This window comes from Marmota marmota, unplaced genomic scaffold (assembly GCF_001458135.2).
Source record: "Marmota marmota marmota unplaced genomic scaffold, marMar, whole genome shotgun sequence".
NCBI classification, from domain to species: domain Eukaryota; kingdom Metazoa; phylum Chordata; class Mammalia; order Rodentia; family Sciuridae; genus Marmota; species Marmota marmota.
In genome coordinates this window covers 5,244,767-5,263,455 of record NW_026000241.1, presented here as the reverse complement: position 1 = coordinate 5,263,455, position 18,689 = coordinate 5,244,767, and the positions used below count along the sequence as shown (strand labels likewise).

The 18,689-nt window shown below is 54.0% G+C and overlaps 1 protein-coding gene across 12 annotated transcripts in view; it reads left to right on the top strand.

Annotated features, from left to right (window-relative positions):
* Nucleotides 1-17,848, top strand: part of Eps15l1 (epidermal growth factor receptor pathway substrate 15 like 1) — a 74,673-nt gene extending 56,825 nt beyond the window's left edge. For 4 of the 12 annotated variants that reach the window (XM_048795207.1, XM_015489208.2, XM_048795206.1 and 1 more), the window contains 2 exons: nucleotides 12,006-12,211; nucleotides 17,204-17,848. In XM_048795207.1, the coding sequence (XP_048651164.1) occupies nucleotides 12,006-12,211; nucleotides 17,204-17,350 (353 nt within the window). In that variant the 3' untranslated portion in view covers nucleotides 17,351-17,848. Of the gene's footprint in view, nucleotides 1-369; nucleotides 2,528-12,005; nucleotides 12,212-17,203 lie in introns of those variants that run through there. The other 8 variants (XM_048795211.1, XM_048795210.1, XM_048795212.1 and 5 more) reach the window with 5 other exon arrangements.
* Nucleotides 17,849-18,689: the final 841 nt, after the last annotated feature.

The following is an 18,689-nucleotide window of genomic DNA, read 5'->3' as shown; positions in this document are numbered from 1 at the left end:
GAGGGGCACTGGACCAGGTCCTGCCCTGAGAGCAGGGAAAACACAGGACGCTTTTCTTGTTTTCTGGGCTGCTTAAGGCAGCAGACAAGCTGATGTCTGCCTTGTTTGTTTGTTTGTAAGAAAATAAAGTTGAACAAGGGAATGTGCTTTTCCACCCTCCTGCTGACCTGGCTTTTGCCACTTGAGGACACCACCTTCACTGTCACACTCAGGCACCTGGGGCTCTGTAGTGGGGAGTGTTGGCCCCACCGTGGCTGAGTGGGAAGGAGGGCGAGGCTGGTGCACCGCTCCCTGAAGCCCGTGACCCAGCAGAGTTAGACACTGACCGGGAGTGCAGCCAGAGTGATTCTCCTTACAGCTCACTCACAGTATCACCCCTGCACTCCTGGAAACCTCTCACCATTCTGCATGTGAAATGCAGCTGATGTTGCTACATTCCCACTAAGGCTTTTCCATCTCAGGGGACAAAGAAACCTGGAGGTTTCTAGAACCTTGCTGGGCCTCTGGGCCTCTAAGGGGCTGCTTGCCTCTGGCCTCTGGGCCACCTGTCCCACTAGAGTCCAGAGACTACTCGCTAGGACTGGTTTCTGAATGTTGGAATAAGGGCCTCCATGCAAGCTCAAGCCCTGCTGCCAGCTTCCTGCAGGGCTGGGGGAAGTGTCTGAACCGTGCCAAGCCTCAGTTTCCTCACCTGAACATGGAACCAGTGCAGGCCTGGCAGGTGGGCATGTAGGAACACGATTTGCATAGTGATGTGTTGTGCACACCAACATCCCCCACACCCACACCAGGGTGCAGGGACCAGGATGCAGCTCTGCCTTCCACGGGCACCTTTCCTGGGAAATGCAAAGGCCAGGTCTCAGGCAGCTGAATACTTGTAGAGAGTTGTGAAAGGGGCCCTTTCCCCCATGAGTTTGCAGTTGAGCAGAAATCCTTTCCGTTGGAAAATGTTGGCATACCGCGAGTTGAGCTTCAAAGATGGCTTCAGGGTCCACTCCAGGTCATCACTCATACGGGACCAAAAGCAAGTTTGGGTCTGAGTCACATGTGGGTTTTTTGGCTCTCTGTCGTGTGTACTAGAGGCTGCAGTTTTCAAATTCTGCAGGAGCTGCTTTTGTTTTGTTTAAAGCTCAGTTGAGGTTTAATTGATGTAACAATAAACAGCACCTGTTGCCATGTACAGGTGGATGAGTGTTGGCCCGAAAGGGAATAGCCATAGGGACCCCTCCTCCTGGGAGCCTTATCGAGCATCCTTAAGGTGTCTTAAAACCAAGGATCCCTCGGTTTGCCAGGTGCTCAGTTCTTTTTCAACCAAGCCAGCGCTCATATTCTCAGGGATCGTTGAGGGTCAGCCTGGGTATCTATGAGCACTAAGTTCTCTGTGCCTGGAGGTCTTTTCTAGAAAGGTCTGTCAAGGTATTAAATAACCAGCAGATGTCTGTTTTGGGCCCTGAGAACTGGTTTCTTTGAGGGAGATGCAAAACAGACCCGGCAGGCAGCCCCGAAACCTGTCAGTTAAAGTTAGCGCGCACACACCTCCCCCAGGTAAACAATGGTGTATTTTCTGCAACGGACCGGAGATCGAGATCAGTCAGAACTCACCGCTGAAGAGTTTCTAGGTAAAAGTTGTTGATTTGCAAAGAGAGAAACAGATTTTTTTTAAGTGCAGGAAACGGCTGTGTGGGCGTCAGTGATTGGGCCTCAGGGCCTCGCTGCGATAGTGGGATCCTGCGACCCAGCCCCACCCTGCCACTTCCTGCCAGCGCAGCCCTGCCTTGCGGTTCCTGCAGCACCCAAGTGACACCAACTAACCAGCCAGTAACCTTTAACCTCTCCTCAATTTAATGATCATTTTATTACTGCTAACAACCTTTTCACCTCCCAGCAAAGCCAGGTGCTGTTAGAGTCCCTGTCTTTTTGCCCCCTCTCCACAGTTCTGCTGACCAAGCAGTTAACAGCTGTAACCTAAATAGTACAAGATGCAATTGAACTTGTGTCCTTTTTGATTCAAGTGCTCAGTCAAAACAAGAAAAAAAAAGTCATTTCTCCCCTAGCAAACGCGTCCCCTCCAGTGCCTATACGTGGGATCACACAGGATGGCTGTGGGTTCTTTCTGCCCTGGTCATCTTGACCACGTCAGGTAGTAGAGTGGCACACAGGGCACGATCAAGAAGCCCTGAGTTCCTGCATGGCCCCGGCTCCTGCATGCTCTTGGCTCCTCTCTTCTGAAATCCCAGGCCCAGATCACAACCAGGGTGTTCAAGGACTTCTCCCTGTCCTGTGCCTGTTATGTGCCCGAAACCTCTTGTTTATTGCATAAGATCCACTTTTAAAATGGCATCTCCATTTGAACCATGTGGTTAGCACCTCAGCCTTGAACTTAACTACTTTAATTCCGTTCCCACGATGATCTCAAAGAGATAATTTGGTGGGTACATGTGAAGGGGTAGAAAGGGACAGGCAGCTTCTCCATCTCCAGGAACCTGGAAAGCTCTGGCCTTTCCCTGCCCCCCAGCCAGCCAGGATGGGAGGCTCCTGAGACACCTATGGTAGCCAGCCTGGTGGGTACCCCCTTCCACCGGCTCCCCTGCCCCGAGGATTGCTGCTGTTGGCAACGTCTGGATGGTCTGTCCCAGGGCTGTGTGACTGGCTGGCAGCATGCAGATGAGAGTCAGGAGCACCCTGTCCTGGAGGGCATGGCTCTGAGTAGAGGGAGGAATGCTATTGTCTTTGGAGCCTCTTCTGTTCAGATCTCCTGCAGGCAGGTTGCTGTTTGCGGTGATTAATGTTCTGCAAAGTTGATCGAGTTTGAAAATAGAAGCATTTGCCTGCTTTGGCACACACCCACCTTTCTGCACCCAAAAGGGCAGATTGAGTGGGTGTCATGTGACTCAACTGTCACCTGGGGTGCCAGTGCCCAGGCTTGGGGTCCCAGAGCAGTGGGATCAGGACTCAGCCAGCCAGGTGCCTAGGGGCTTGCAGTTGGGATACAAGCCAGAAGGACAGGACTCTGTCCTGCATTTGAGCATGGGTGTGAACGACAGGAGCCGCCACTCTGCCCCAGTTCACCCCCCACCCCGGGCTGCCTCCAAGGCCGGGATCTCCCTTCTCCAGCCTGCCCAGCCCCTCGCTTGGCCGCAGCTCCACCTGTGGTGCATTCCCTGCGGCTTCCCAGCCTCCCTGCCTTTCTGACAGGTGAATTGGGACCTTTATTTTCCATTGCTCACGCTTGGAGCACCCAGTCAGTGCCCCCTCCTTCTGCCAAAGCAAACTGCAAGACACATGTGCATGTGATTAACAGAGGACATCACGAGCATACGATTGACAGGAGAGATGGCTGTAGGGAGTGAGAGTGGGAGCACTGTCTGCCAGGCTCAATTCCACTCCTTCCCAGTGTCCCTACCCACAGGAATTCCTGGTGGCCTCAGCACCCTACTTTCTCCCTTCCACTCCTGGGCATGCAGACCTGCCACACACACCGAATTCTGTGGCAGTTTTGTTAAATGTGGCCACAGTGCATCCCTGCCATTTGCAAAGGTGACATTCTGGCAACTTTGGCACTCTCGATAAGGAGGAACAAAGCCCGGGCCCAGACAGCCCCTGTGGCTGTGCACAGCAAGTACAGACGCAGGGCTCCCCCCACCTGGCGGGTAAACAGATAACATCTCCCCCCGGAAAGCCCCTCGCTCCAGCAGAGGCTGTCAGAGGTGCCCATCAAAGAGCAAATGTGACTTTTCAAACCCCAAGTTGGGAGACCTGCCAGTCTGAGTTCAGTCGTGAAGACTGACTCGTAACTTGTAAATCCATTCACATACCATGGGGTGCCACGCCAGGCTCCCCTCCTCTAGGCTCCTGCAGCCCTTCAGGCAGGTGTCATGGATATGGCATGGTGCCTTCAGGGGAACCTCTAGATAAGTGTGTTTCCCACTTCAGATCCCACTTGTCTTTGCAGACCCTAGAGGTGTGGCTACTCTGTCCTCTTTTTCTCCATTCTTCCGATGTTAGAAAGACACCTCACCCGAGGGGCTTGCTGGCCTGGTGAGTTCCCTGACCCCTGCCCACCTCACGCCCCTCACAGGAGGAAAACACCAGGAGTGTGTGGATACGAGTAAATATTTATTCAGCTTTTCTCCAAAGTTCAGAACCAAACCTCATCCTGTTCCCTTCAATGCATTAAGCAGGTTTCTTAAAATTCAGTAAATATTTTTAGTGGAAAATCTCAACGCTGTGATCGCGGGGACCTCAGATTTTTATCTCCAGGGCTGTGCTGCCTGGCACCACTTTGATCTGGGTCTGCCATCTGCGCACATCTGCACGGCGAGGGCACGGGCAGGGCTGGTGTGGCAGGACTCCTCGCCCGTGAGCCCGTTACCTGGCCTGTGTGTCACGTTTTTCAAATTGATTTCCCTACTCGATGGGAACCAGAAGGAGACACTGAAATGTGTGGGTGAAAAGTGGTCCTTTTCAGGAAAATCCCCAGTGATTGCAAATTATAAACATTATACATTGGACAAACCTTTTCTCTCTCTGTCCCCTTTCCTCCCAGTTAAGCTGTTCTGCTGGCAGGCTGCGGAGGGAGGAGCTGACATGGTGTGTCCCCACACCCAGGCCACAGCTGCCCTGTGTGGTGTGACTTTGAGAAACCTGGCAGATGTGTGGGCATTCTGCTTTGTGTAGGGCCAGATGACGGTTGTCCGGGAATCCTGTCTTGTGTGGGGCACATGACAATTGCGTAGATTTCGTGTTGTGTGAATTCACAACAGTTGTGAGGGCATGCTGTATTGTGTCAGATGCATGACAGCTGTGTAGGTGTCCGTGTTGTGTGACATGAATGGCAGTTGTGTATAAAGCCTGTGTTGTACAGGATGAGTGACAGTTGTGTAGATTCTGTGTTGCATGGAATGAATGACAGCTACGTGGGCATCCCGTGTCGTGTGGGTGAGGGACAGCTGCATGGGCATCCCTTGTCCTGAGGATGGAAGACAGCTGTGCTGATGGGTGTCTGTTGTGCAGGATGTGACAGTTGTGTGGTGTCCTGGGCTGGGAGGGATGGCGGTTGTTGAATGTCCTGTGTTGTGGAGGATAATGACCGAGGTGGGGCAGCAACCCTGGCCACAAACTTGTGTTTTTGTTGTTGTTTTGGGGGATTTTGATGTTGTTTTATTTATCTTTCGTTTACAGAACTGCATTTTCCAAATTGTATGAACAGAACCCAGAAATTGTCTGATTAGAACACTCTTTTGTTTTGATATTTCCATAAATCAAATGGAGACACCCAAATCACCCAGAGCCTTCACTCTCCTCTTGAGGCAAGAATATTAAGCTAGAAAATCGCCCTCCTTCCAGAGTGTCCGAGGCCACCTCCCTTAGCAGGTGTGGGGATCTCTGGGACCCTTCAGGTGGGTCCGTAAAAAGTGAGATGGACAAGGCAGAAAGCCAAGCTGAGCTGCCACCACCAGGCGTCCACTTGATCCCGTGTGCTGGGTGCATGTCGGCTCCAGCACTTTGAGAAATAGAATCAAAGAAATTTCTACCAGGGTGGAGCCGGTCACCAAATAAAATTTTTTTTTTCACAGCACACACTGTGGTAAACCATTCGGTTCATATTGTTTTTGCCGAAGTCAGTCCTGTGTGTGGTTTCGGTACACCGCTTGGGTAACTGTTGAAACTGCTGTGGTTTGAAAATAAGTTCTATTTTGCCTTTCCTTCAATCTTGTACTCCTCGGCCCGGGTGATGGAGGATCACTGGGGTAGAGAGCCAGCAGCCCTGGGCGGGGGTCTCTCATTTCATTTGTCTGAACATGACTGGCTGTGGCACCAGGTGGCTCCCACTGCAGACCTCTAGGAACGATGAGCCCAAACCGCATGCTGGGTATCAAAAGTGACTTCTCACCCCTTCGTTTAAACAGACACCGTGACCATCTCTCCTGACTCCTGAAACCTGGAGGAGCCGTGGAAAAGCAATAGGAATTTTCTTCTCAGGGATCTGGGGGTCCTTTAAGTGAATTTGTCACATTTGAAATAAGCTCCACCTCAGAAAATCGAAAAAATGATTAAGGAGTTAGCAGAAGTGGTTACATAAAAGCAGGAACTGGACCCAGAATGTTTGAAAAGTACAATTGCTAAAAATAAGTTGGTACGCAAAGTGGGAAGTTTGGGCCCAGGGCCGTGCTGCAGGAACGGGGCACTTCTTTGCCCAAATCACAGGCACGGAGGGTCAAAAGCCAGACCCGCGGTTCCAGCAGCCGTGCCCAGTACTGCCTGACGCTGAAGCACCAAAACAGACGCCCGAGAGAAGACCGTTTTTTGTTGTTTCCCCCTCCTCTGAAAACAAGAGCGAGCAGTTAATGTGCCTGGTTTCGTATGAACACAGCCACGATTTCTAAATAACAACGGTTTCGGCAACAGGGCAAACCAGGCGCAGGCGATTCTTGGTGTGAACGATGCTTTTCATCTCTGATAATCTCTCTGCTTGTCAAAAACCTCAGCTTCAAATCGTAGCAGGCTGGATTCTAAACTGCCCCTCCCAAAAAAACAGTTTCTGTTTTTAAATCCCCCAAACCAGGGAAGGAAGAGGTCTTCTTTACTGAAAAGAAGAAAAAAAAAAAAAAAAGCTGAGAACTGACTGGTTTATTTCTATATTCTGTTCGTGGTGCTCGCTCTCCAGGGCCTGGCTGGGTCCCCTCCTCTTACACCCCTGCTCAGATGTTTGCAGACCCACCCAGGTGATCAGACCCTGCAAGAAACGCTCTTTGAGAATCCGATCAGCATCCACCCTGATGCCCGGAGGCTGCACTGCACCCTGTGGCTTTCAACCTGCACCCAGCGGTGCCCAATTTTTCCTGTACCCAGACTTTGCCATGTAGGGCACACCGCTTCAGTGTTTGAGCAGTGACCAGCCCCAGCATGCACCAGTCAATATTGCTGCATCCCACAGACAAGGAAGGCCACCAGCTTTTTTCCTTCTAGTCCCTAAAGGGCCCCGGGTGGGCACTTGACCCTCCAGGATCTGCCACAGCCCATCGTGAGCTGAGCTCTGGCTGGCTGGAATGGGGCTCAGGGCAGCATTTGCTGGTACCTATGGTGCTGAACCTGGCTCTTATGAAGCTGAGCTTCAGACATGCCAGAGGCCGGTGCAGCAGGAAGTGGACAAGCCGTGGGGGGATCGTGGAGGGGGAGATTGAGCCCCTGAGGGGGCAGGGGATTTCCACGTGAAAGGAGAGGCCGAGCAACTTGGGGAGAGGTACTAGAGGCTGGCCAAGCTGGGTGGCAGCATGGCGGGCAGATAGCTGGGCAGGGCCATGCCACAAGGACCATGGACACTGCAGGCATCGTCCCTTCCCCGTGCAGACCTACAAGTGCAGGGCCAGGTGCAAGCCAAACCTGTGTCCCCTCCCTTAGGACGCTGGTGTAGACTGGGGACTTGGCGGGTCCTTGCACACACCTGCCACTGAAAGCCGTGCAGGTTAGGCCCCCCTGTCACCCCGAGTCTGTTCAGGCTGCCATGACAAAGTGCCCCAGGCTGGGTGGCTTAAACTGCAGGTGTTCATTGTCTCACTGATCTGAAGGACGGAAGTCCAGGATCAAGGTGTCCGCAGGGTGGTTTCTTCTGAGGCCTTTCTTTGGCCTTCTGTTGTCTTCATATGGTTGTCCCTCAGCGCATATCTGCGTCCTAACTTCCTCTTAGGAGGACACCAGTCAGATTGGGCTACTGCCCGTCCCAGTGACCTCGGTTGGATTCAGTTACTCCTTTAAAGACCTGTCTCCAAAGATGGTCCTATTGGGAGTCGGGGCTTCAGTGTACGAGCTTGGAGGAGGGTACGGTTTGGCCCACTCCTGCCCCTTGGATTAGGAAACAGAGGCTGGGCGGAGGCTCTGCCAGCTCCTCATGGCCTTCCAGGGCCACATTGGGTCCTGCCTCAGGCCTGGGAGCCCCCACCCCAGAGCTGTGCCTGCAGCTGAACAGGCGTGACTGTGTGTGTGTGGGGAGGCGTCCTGAGGGCTTCCCTCATGTGCTGATGGCCTGCGGTGGTGCTCAGGTTAAGGGCGCGTTCTCGGCAGAGCCAGGAAGGAAGCCCTGGGCTGGAGGTTACTGGGAAGGAGGCTCTGGGCTGTTCATCAGGAGATGAGGCTGGGAAGAGAGGTTGGAAAGGGTCACTGGGGCCTCCCCATATGCCACAGGGGAAGTGTAGGCCCGAGGCAGGGCTGGGGCGGCAGGGCTGGGGCACCGGGTTGCAGTTTATAAAGCTTCATTCAAAGCCAGGGGCTGAGGCAGGAGGATTGAAGGTTTGAGTCAGTCTGGGCAACTTAGCAAGATACAGTCTCAGAAAAAAACAAGGATAGGAGGATTGGGGTGGAGAGCACTAGCCTAGCACCTGGGAGGCCCTTGGTTCAATCCCAAGTGCCACCAAAAAAAAAAAAAGAAAAGAAAAGAAAGAAAGTTTCATTCAACCAGGGGCATTTTTTCATCAACCAGGCCTGTTCGTGGCAGTAGGACCCAGGGGCAGACAGCCGGGCCCTCAGCATCATGGAGTGGCTGTTCGGAGGACAGGGAGAAAATACACACGTTTCAGCATCCTGTGGGAACGTCAAGGGCTGCAGAGGAGCAGGTGGGGAGGGGTCCTGCAGAGCGTCTCTGCCAGGTGGCATTTGGCCTGGCGAACTCTGCAGGAGACCAGAGATAGACAGGGGCAGAGAGGTGGCCAGCAGGGAGGGACAGTGGATGAGGCTGCAATGTCATGTCAGGCAGTGGGGAGCCATGGAGAGACCTAAAAGGCTGCTTTGTGGGGTCGATGTGGGGAGGGGGAAGGGGAGGAGGCAGAAACCCAGAAGCCAGCAGGGGAGGGAGTCTCCAGGTCTGGGGAGGACTTAGGGTACATGGTGAGGACGGAAGCCCCTGGGGTGTCCCCAGCTCCCCATTGCTCTCAAGGGCACAGCATGGTGTTTAAAAGTGCTGGGCAGGCTGCATGCGCCCTTCCCACACCCGTTGCCTCCCGTCCTCTCCCCTCCAGGGCCTGCGGTCCTGCTGGCCTTGGCTTGCCCATTGGCTCTTCCCTTAGTGCAGGGAGTGGGCCCGCTGGGGGAGGTGACCTCCAGGGAGGCAGTTCTTCAAGGCCAGCAGGACAGGACAGGGAGGCTGTGACTGGACCAGGTCACAGAGATCTCTGCAGCCCTGGGAGCTCAAGGTGGGGGAAGAGGAGGAGGAGAGGGCAGAGAATGGCCCAGAGCCCAAGGCCAACCAGGCACGTGGGGATAGAAGAGAAGGAAGGAGGCCCAGGGAGTGGGGACCGCCTGGAAGTCAGGTGCGTGGACGGCCAGCCCTAATACTCACTGCCCAGGGTAGCACGGCACGCTCTGGGCCAGGGTCTTGGTGGACTCACCCACTCACTGTGGCCAAGGCTTGGTGGGGGGCCTTCCTCCTACGTGGTCCTGGTAGCTGACTGAATTAATGAGGGGCCTGAGGGGTGGGGGACGAGCTAGTGCCAGGCTGCACCTTCGCCTTTCTCTGTCCATGTTGGTCCTGAGGATGCCCCACGGGGCAGTAAGATGGAGATGCCAGTCCAAAGTGGCACTCCCTCCAACCCTGCACCTCCACTTCCAGAAACATCCATAGATGGACTTACTGGGGGGTATTGCTGGCGATAATGAGAACCTGGAAAGGCCTCCAATGGTGCCAGGCAGGGGCTGGGCTGGGCCTAAAGGTGACCTGGGCAGAACCCTGCAGGGCCAAGGGCGTGGAGGGGCTGTGTTCTCAGGCCCAGGACGGGCTGTCCACGAGCGAGTGTCTTTGAATCCTTCTGTAGAGACCATGAGAAGGGAACTGTGTCTCTTTGAGTATGCAGAAAGAAACCAGCCAGCTGCACTGTGGGCAGTGGGCAGGGCAGGGTCCTCCAGGGTCCAGCTGTTGATGCTCACACTGGCTTCATCCGGCCCCATCCCAGACATCCTGATGCCATCCCTGTGTGTGTGAGATCTGACACATTTGACAGGCTCAGAATCCTTGTCCATTTCTTGTCTCCTGGCCAGGGCACTGGCCTTCCTGTGACTTGTTTCTCTGGGCATCACCCTTCAAGCTGTGGATAAAGCTGAGGTGCAACTCGGGGCCCAGAAGTTGGACATTACAGTTGCCAATTTTTGGTTGGCCCAGAACTGCCCAGTCGCTGGATGAGTAATCTAATGTTTCCAGAGAGAGAGGTTGTGCAGGGTTCCCACCTGCTCTCAGGTGTGTGGAGTATGTGTTGTATGCGCCAGGTGGGGTGGTAGAGGATACCAAGGTGGCCTCCAAGTGGGGAGCAGACCCTGCTGTGTCACCTCGATTGACCCCCATCTCCTCACTCACTGATAAGAAAACTGAGGCCACTTGGGCCTTGGGTGCTTGTCTTCTGTAAGTCCCCAGGGATAAAGGGAGCAGATGCAGACAGTGACCCTGGAGCCCTTAGGAATAGTTTGGGACCCTCAGAAATTGACCTGGGTGGTTGGTGCGCTGGGAGGGCAGAGGGGACGGCGTTGGGGCTGGAGGCTGGTGGAGCTTGCTCTGCAGGGGCCAAAGACAGGTGTCCCTGGGCTCAGGTGCTACAGGGAGCAGGTGCAACTGGGGAGCAGGGTATTCCCTGGACCTGGACTGGCAGCCAAGTCCAAGGTCAGCCATGGACTCTTCAGGCAGCTCTTGGTTTCTCTTTGAACATGAACTTTGAAACCACGAGGGCCAACATGAGCCGCTCAGTTGACAAACTGGAGTTGTGTTGAGTACCATTGAGCCTCCAGCCTGTGGTGCCACCCCTGGGACCAGGTGGAACACCTGCTCCTCCGGATGCTCTGACCACCTGGGCACCCATCGGGCAGCTAGAGCAGCGTAGGCAAGGACACTGAGTTGGCCTGGTCTCTACTCCCTGAGTCTCATCACATGGGGCCTCCTGTTGCTACTCGGGACTTGAGGGGCCTCTGGTTGGGTGTTCTGGCACGTTGGCGGGGACCACTGGAGGTGCCTCCTGCCCTCAGGTTGCATCCCTCAGGTGGTCCCATGGCTTCAGACCCCTCTCTGCCCCCTTGCAAGGTGTGCATTGGTGGGACCCCATCTGCTGGGCAAAAGCTCAAGAAGACCCCCAGAAAACTCACTGGAGCCTCTAGCACCAAAGGGACAGAAACAGGGACTGAAAAAAATCAACCCCAGGACAGTAGAAGGGGTCATCGATGAGCTGCCCCCAGGCCCCTCTAACTAGCTGTGCAGTCGACCCCCCTACACTGCAGGGTCTCTCCCCCTCTGTGTTGGGAGCAGCTTGCAGTGTGTTTTTCTACTCAGCCACGGTTTTTTTTTTTTTTTTTTACTCAGTATGATAGACAATGTGTTACCTCACTAAAATGAATCTCTTTGAAACACACCTGCATATAAACTTTCTTTTTAAACATGCTTCTTTATTTCAAATTGCCACACAGTAATCATCCATGTTTATGGGGTACAGTGTGACATTTCAGTACATGATACATTGTGTAACCGCCAGGTCAGGGCATTGGCCTGTCCGCTGCTTCATTTAGTCTTCCTTTGTGCTGGGAACATTCAGGATCCTCTTTGTGAGCTATTTTGAAATATGTGATTAGTTGTCAGCCATCTTCACCCTGCTGCGTGCGCTATGGAACCCTAGACTTACCCCTCCCATCCAGTGCATGCTTGTAACTATTAACCGTCTGCATGTAGACCTTCTAGACAACTCTGAGTTTAGCTGTTGTGTGTGTGTCATCTAAACTGTGTGTGTGTGTGTGTCACTCACGATCTTGCTAAGCCCCTGCCCGGGGGCCGGAGCTCAGTGGTGGAGCGCTTGCCTGGACCAAGCAGGCCCCGGTTCCCCAGGGCTCGTCCCCTTTGCTGGACTCCCAGCTCTCCCAGAGGGGCAGAAGGGCCCCACTGAGCCCTTTTCTCTGTCCGTGGTGAGTAACTTGTGTTTTTCTTTTCTTCTTTTTTTTTTTTTGTTTTTTTGTTTTTGTTTTTTGTTTTCTCCTGAACTTTCCAGGTAAAAGTACACCTGTAAGCCAGCTTGGTTCTGCAGACTTCCCTGAGCCCCCCGATCCATTCCAGCCACTCGGGGCTGACAGCGGCGACCCCTTCCAAAATAAAAAGGGGTTTGGGGACCCGTTTAGTGGAAAAGATCCATTTGTCCCCTCCTCTTCAGCTAAGCCTTCTAAGGCCTCTTCCTCGGGCTTTGCGGACTTCACCTCTGTAAGTTGAGTCCTCCGCCCCCGCGCCACCCCCCTGCCCTCCACTCGCAGCTTCTCTGGGGCTATTTTTTGTCTCTTTCCAGTGGCAAACCTCCCAGCTCCTCTCTGCCTCTTGGTGCCTCCTCTGTCTGTCATGGGTGTTATTTATTCTGTACTGGCGCTGCTGTAAGGACCCAGTTTCTCAATAAAAAAGAGCCACTATGGTAAGGGCGCGTCTTCTTCAGCCGGTGGCGGCGGACCGTGCCCCTTTCTGTCCTCAGTGGGCACTTTCTATGATCTGTGTCACAGGGAGGCTGTTTTGCTCATGGGTTGTCGGAAGCCACGATGTCAGATGCTTGCCAACTAGGATAACAAGGTGACAGAAGTGACCCTTGGGTTCCACTGTCCCCAGAGGGGTCTTTGTGCACCAATTCTGACGTCCTGCCCGGGGCCTGTTGTGCAGAAGGTAGGAATGGAAAGGCCCAGGCAGACACGCAAAGGAAGAGCAGTTCCACTGTGGTGGTGGAGTGCGTGCTGGTGACCAGCTACAGTGAGCTGAGAGACCCCATCTAGAGCACCTGCTCTCGGGCCTTTGCCTTTGGCCAAAACAAGGGCTCACAGAAGCACGTTAGCAAAGTCAGTGCCGCCTTAGACGCTGCTCCTGGGATCTTGCAGGTGTGACTTGCTGTTCTCTGTGTGAATAATATTGCAGATTGTTAAATCTTGCCACCTCAGTACTGTCCCTGGGATACACAGTTCTCTGCACTGAGGGCTCCAGGTATCGTCTTCCCAGTGTTGGTCCCACCGTGCGCTATGGGACATTTTGTTTCCAACAGGTTTCTCTTTCACATTTTTTTTTTTTTTCTGGTACCAGGGATTGAACTCAGGGCCCTCAACCACCAAGTCCCGTCCCCAGCCCTATTTTGCATTTTATTTAGAGACAGGGTCTCACTGAGTTGCTTAGGGCCTTGCTGTTGCTGAGGCTGGCTTTGAACTCACAATCCTCCTGCCTCAGCCTCCCGAGCTACTGGGATTGCAGGCTTGTGCCACCACACCTGGCTTCATTCACATTTTCAACATACCCTGCTCCGTCGCTGGGTATGAGGTCGTGACTCCTAGGATATCCGTTTAAGACAGACTCTGAGGGCTGGGGTGTGGCTCAGTGGTAGGGCACTTGCCTAGTGCATATGAAGCCCTGGGTTCCGTCCCCAGCGATGGATAGATGAGAGATAAGTAGGTTGGCAGACAGACAGACAAATAAAACACCTCTGCCAGTGCACAGTCAATGCCAGTTCTTTTCAGAGCCATCTTGGTGACATTCACTGTGCGCTGCTATCCTGTGGCTTATTTAACTTACCCAAGATCCTGACCTGCTCCTGGCTCCTGGTGAACTGTGAATCTCCCACGCCTACAGTTAGCTGGGTTGTGTTGACAGTGCGCACCATGGATATATGCGAGAGGGTAACATTGTTAATGAAACCAGGAACAAACCTGCTCACAGAGTGCTTTGAATAACATTTGGTTTATTTTCTGGTGGAAAAATACAAAATGCCAATGGAAAAAAAAAAAAACAGCTCTTCTCTCGTGACTCAGTCCTTTTGGGGCAGGGAAGAGCTGGGTCAATGGAGCTGAAGAGCCACTTGGAGACGTGACTGTTCTCTTCTGAAACAAGGTTCTATTTCCTGTGACCCCCACCCCACCTCCGAAGGACTTATCCTTGGAAAAGATCTTTTTTTTCAAAACACACCCAAGCTGTTAAGCCATCATTTGGCCTGACAGTTCTGGTCATTCCAGAACAGTTAACTCCTATCTTAAAAGACCTTTGTGTCCAGGCAGAAAATTGAGTTCTACCCAGTCCAGCCACAGCCCTGCTGCTTGTTCGAATGGCCTTTCCACTGTGAGGGCTCTGGTTTTCCCAGGGGAGTTCAGTGTGACATGGCCCACTCTGGCAGGATGGAGACTGAAAGATGGGACGCTTTGTTTGCCCTGCGTGGTCAGACCACAGCTGCCCCCCTGGAGACCCGGGACATCTCTCTACGTTCCTGGGCTCAGTACTTGTGCTAATTTAGAAAGGCCACAGCTGACCCTCTGGTTGGACTGTTCCCAGGCCCCCAGCCCTGGAGTCAACGCTAAGAGGTCTCTTTCCACCCAGCTGGTTGGCAGCGGGAATCTTTCTGATCAGATTCTCTGAGCACTCCCTGGGACATGTTGTCACCTGGGCAAAAGCCACTTGATCTGTGTTGGCATTCGGGGAAACTGAAGTCACCCAAGCATGACGCACACAGTTCCCACTGGCACCAGCTCTGCTGCCCTGGAGCCCTCTAATTGTGAGCCTTGAATTTCCATCAGTGGGTTATTTGTTCTTCTAAAGGTTTCACAAGAAACCTCTTCCTTCTCTGGTGTTTCTTTAAAAACAACCCTTTCTATCTCAGGCCAGTGTGTTCACTGGGAAGTAGCATTTATGAGCTGACAGATGGCTGTTGGGTCTCTCCTGCATTAAGAATCTCGATTGGCTACGGTGCTTTGGTATCCAGCGTGTTGGATGCAAGTTCAGCATCAGAACCAGGGTGTGGGGAGGAGGCAGCTCCACCTCCCTAGCACAGCAGAGTGAACCTGCTCTCGAGTGCCTCAGCGCACAGGCGTCCATCCCAGAGAGGACAGGTGCCTGTCCACGCCGTCACTGCTGCTGCCGCCACTGCCCAGCCTGCCAGGCATCCCCGCTGTGCACCTCTGAAAGGCCGCCAAAATGCATCGTTGTTGAGGGAGGAGTCTCAGAAGGGAAGCGCTCCCAGCCCACTGTGTCTCGGTCCCAGGACGGAACAGAATGGAAGCGGACATCAGAGCTGGCACAAGTGCAAGCTGCTGTTTATTGAGCAGCTACTGTACCTGTGGGTGTTCCAGGACCTGGCCTATCTCATGGTCCCTCCTGGTCAGGGCACTAGCAAGTGGCCCAGTTGAGGTGTCTCCAGCCAGAGCTAGGAAAGACTTTTCTTCTCATTTGCGAGACAGAGCGAGCCACAGAGAGAAACCTCGCTCTTGAGACTTCTCTCAATTACGCTGCCCACCTGCTGCTCAGGTGCACGCAGGTCCCACAGCGCAGGTGTGGTGTCAGATTCATGCACTGGACTTGAACCCCTGGACTTGAAAGGCACCTGGAACTTTTCTGTCAGTTTGCTTAATTTTCAGGAAGCTCTGCAGGGACATTCCGTGACACACAGGCCAGGCGGGGCAGAGACAGCCAGGAGGCCGTGATGTGTAGTGGGCACCCCCCGAGCCCCCCAGCCCTGGTTCTGAGTTTTGATTCCGATCAGACTGGTCCTGACCACCTGTGCCCCCGGCTGGTGGAGGACGAGGTCCCCGTCAGCCGCGCTGTCCCCTCCCACTGCTGTCCGTGGCACTGTGGAATAATTGCCACCAGCATTTGTTGTTTTTTCCTTGTTTTTCTCCCAGTGAGCTATTGGAAAATTCCCCCACGGGGGCAGGGGGCAGAGCGTCATCGGTGGCCCATGGTGGAAATAGATGAGGGGGAGGGGCCAGTTTCCAGGGACTCCAACCTGGGGACCCTAAGCGTTGATCTGGGCGGTGCTCCAGAGCCTTTTCCCCTGAGGACTTCTTCATACTGACCCTGCACCTGTCCCCTGTCTGAGGTAGATGGAGGAGGCCTCCTGGGCTCCACCTGCTCTTGGGCGGCACTTCTGGCTTTAAGCCACGCCCCTTCTACCCACCCCCTTCCCGGGCTGGCCCCTCCCCACCTGGCCCTCCTCTCTCCTAGTTCCCTGACCCTCCTGCCCCCAGCCATCTGGCCTTCACCTCCTAGGCACCCCCATCTACCCTGGAGCCCTAAATATTTAGGAGCCACCACTCTGATCACCCCCTTGCTCACCAAGGAGCCCCCACAGGGAAGTCTCGCTGCCCTTTCTGGGGCCACAGACCCCTCCCAGATCCATCTCCTCCCCCAATCCCTGAACTGTAGCCCTGAGATTGGGAGTCGGACTCCCAGGGAACCGCACAGGCTGTCCCCCATGAGTTACAGTAGCTCAGTCATCAGCCCTCAGGCCTTTAAGCAAGCCAGTGTGTGAGGACCTAGCCCCTTCCCCTGCCTCAGTTGTCACAGGCAAGATGTCAGTGGGTCTTCCCTAGTTTTCACGAGGATTACTGCCACATGTGAAGCAGTGGCCATGAATGTTCCGTGTGCACCCTTCTCTGGAGTGCTACAGCGGCCTCCCCAGGGGTCTGGCACGTAGAGCTGTGCATGTCTGTCTGTCCCAAGGGCCACCTTAAGGCGAGCCACCAGGGCCTTCTCTCTGGCGTTATGTGTGTGGGAAAGAGCTCCCGAGGCCTAAACGGGCAAGTTCCCCTGGCTTGGCGTGGACAGGGCACAGTGACAGGAGTGGCTGGTGGGACGGGGCCTTCCGTGGCCATGCTACCTCAGAACACTCACCTGAGGACGACGACAGTTTTCTCTCCCGTGTAAATCAGCTGGGGGGCAGGGCTGGGGTGCGCATGTGCTTAGCATGTAAAAGCCCTGGGTTCCATCCCCGCACCAAAACAGAAAAAAAAAAATGGTGATTAAACATTTCAGAAAAATGCCCCTTGAGAATAAAAACTGCCCCCTGAAAAACGGCCAGGGGAGTGCCAGGGTCCTGGTGCCACGTGCCCTTGGTGCCTGCGGGGCGGCTTCAGAGCCCTTGAGGGCCCACTCTGGCCTCGGGTCCTGGGGCCCTCCAGCACTGCCCCCGGCCTCCCGCGGGGGCTGGCGACGTGCCTCCGAGGGCCCGGAGGCTGTGAGGTCAGACGTAGCCTTGCTTCTCCTGCATGTGCCCCCTGCTCCGTGCCACTTGCAGGTTGCCAGGGCCCGGGCGCGGACCTCTGGCTGTCACTGGCCCACCAGCTCCTCTGCTGGGCGCTCAGTGGGACTCCGCCCCGCCCAGCCTGGGCCTGGCCACTGACCAGCCTGGCTCCCGGGAGGTGGCCCTGCAGCAGCACCTTTCAAACCCCCCATTTTCCCTTGCAGTTCGGCAATGAGGAGCAGCAGCTGGCATGGGCCAAGCGGGAGAGCGAGAAGGCCGAGCAGGAGAGGCTGGCGCGGCTGCGGCGACAGGAACAAGAGGATCTGGAGCTGGCCATCGCGCTCAGTAAGGCCGACATGCCGGCCGCCTAGGCAAGGACGCGCACCGGCGGGACAGGGCGCGGGCAGGTTCACAGGGGAAACCATAGACGTCTCTATACACTCACACTCAGAGGTCCCTGCTTCACGTTGTGACATGCCATAGCCACCCTAAGTCAAGGACCAGTTGGACAGAGGGCCTCAGGCTCTAGGAAGCTTGCTCGGGCCCAGCAGACGCAGCCCACCCCTGTGGGCGGACACGCACGGCGGGGGAGGCGCTGTGCCGGGGGAGGCGCTGTGCCGTCCCCAGTGGGGTGACGGGGTCCAGCTTTGCCTCCAGAAGCGCACCCGCGGGGGCCGAGGAGAGGAAGCCCTGGGCTCCCACTCCCCCTGCTCCTGGCTGCAGTCAAGCCCCACCCACCGCCCGGGAGCCCCGCCCCCAGCCCCTCCCACATCAGTGAGAACCCCTCGATGTATGCATTCGTTGTATAAAAATGAAGTTTGAATGATTAATATAAAATATTTTAATACAAAAGACAAAAATCTTCTTTATTCAGTTGGTATAGCTCAGCGGGAAGCCTGGCTTTGGTCCCCAGAGGAGGGTTTGTAGGAGGAGTGGGGTTCGCTGATTTTTTTTTTTTCCAATCATCATTTTCCTAGTATTGATATCAGAGAAGCAGACCCACTTTAAAAAGTAGGTCCAGAAATTCTTTTTCAGTTTTGTTTTGGGCTGGGGGTATAGCTCAGCAGTAGAGCACTTGACTAGCATGCATGAGTACCTGAGTTCCACCCCAGCACCAGGATTATAAATAAATAAGATTTGAGTTTTGGTCTAGGGCCACAAAGAGAGCCAATTCTGGAAATGTTCCAGTGTACATTCCCCACTCCCTCCACACAGTGATACTGCATACAGGTTGAGCACCCCTAATATCTGAAAATCCGAAATCTTGTATTCTCCAAAATGTGAAGCTTTTTGCATGTGGACACAACACCACAAATGAAAACTTTCACATCCAGCCTCATGTGATGGTGGGTCACAGTGAAAATGCAGGTATGCTAAAAATATATAAAACTACCTTTAGGCTGTTTGTGTTTAGATTTGGTCTCAAGATCCCAAATAAGCAACCTAATGGGATGCATCTGAAGGCCTTGAGAAAGAACAAACCAATTCCAAAATCAGTAGAAGGAAGGGAATAATGAAGATCAGAATCAAAATCAGTGAAGTTGAGAATAAAAAAAACAACACAAAGGATCAATGAAATGAAGAGATGGTTCTTGAAAAGATAAACAGCAATGATAAGCCCGTAGCCAAACTATCCAAAAGCAGAGAAGACCCAAATTAACAAAATTAGAGATGAAAACAGAGAACTTGCCACAGACCACAGAAATCCTG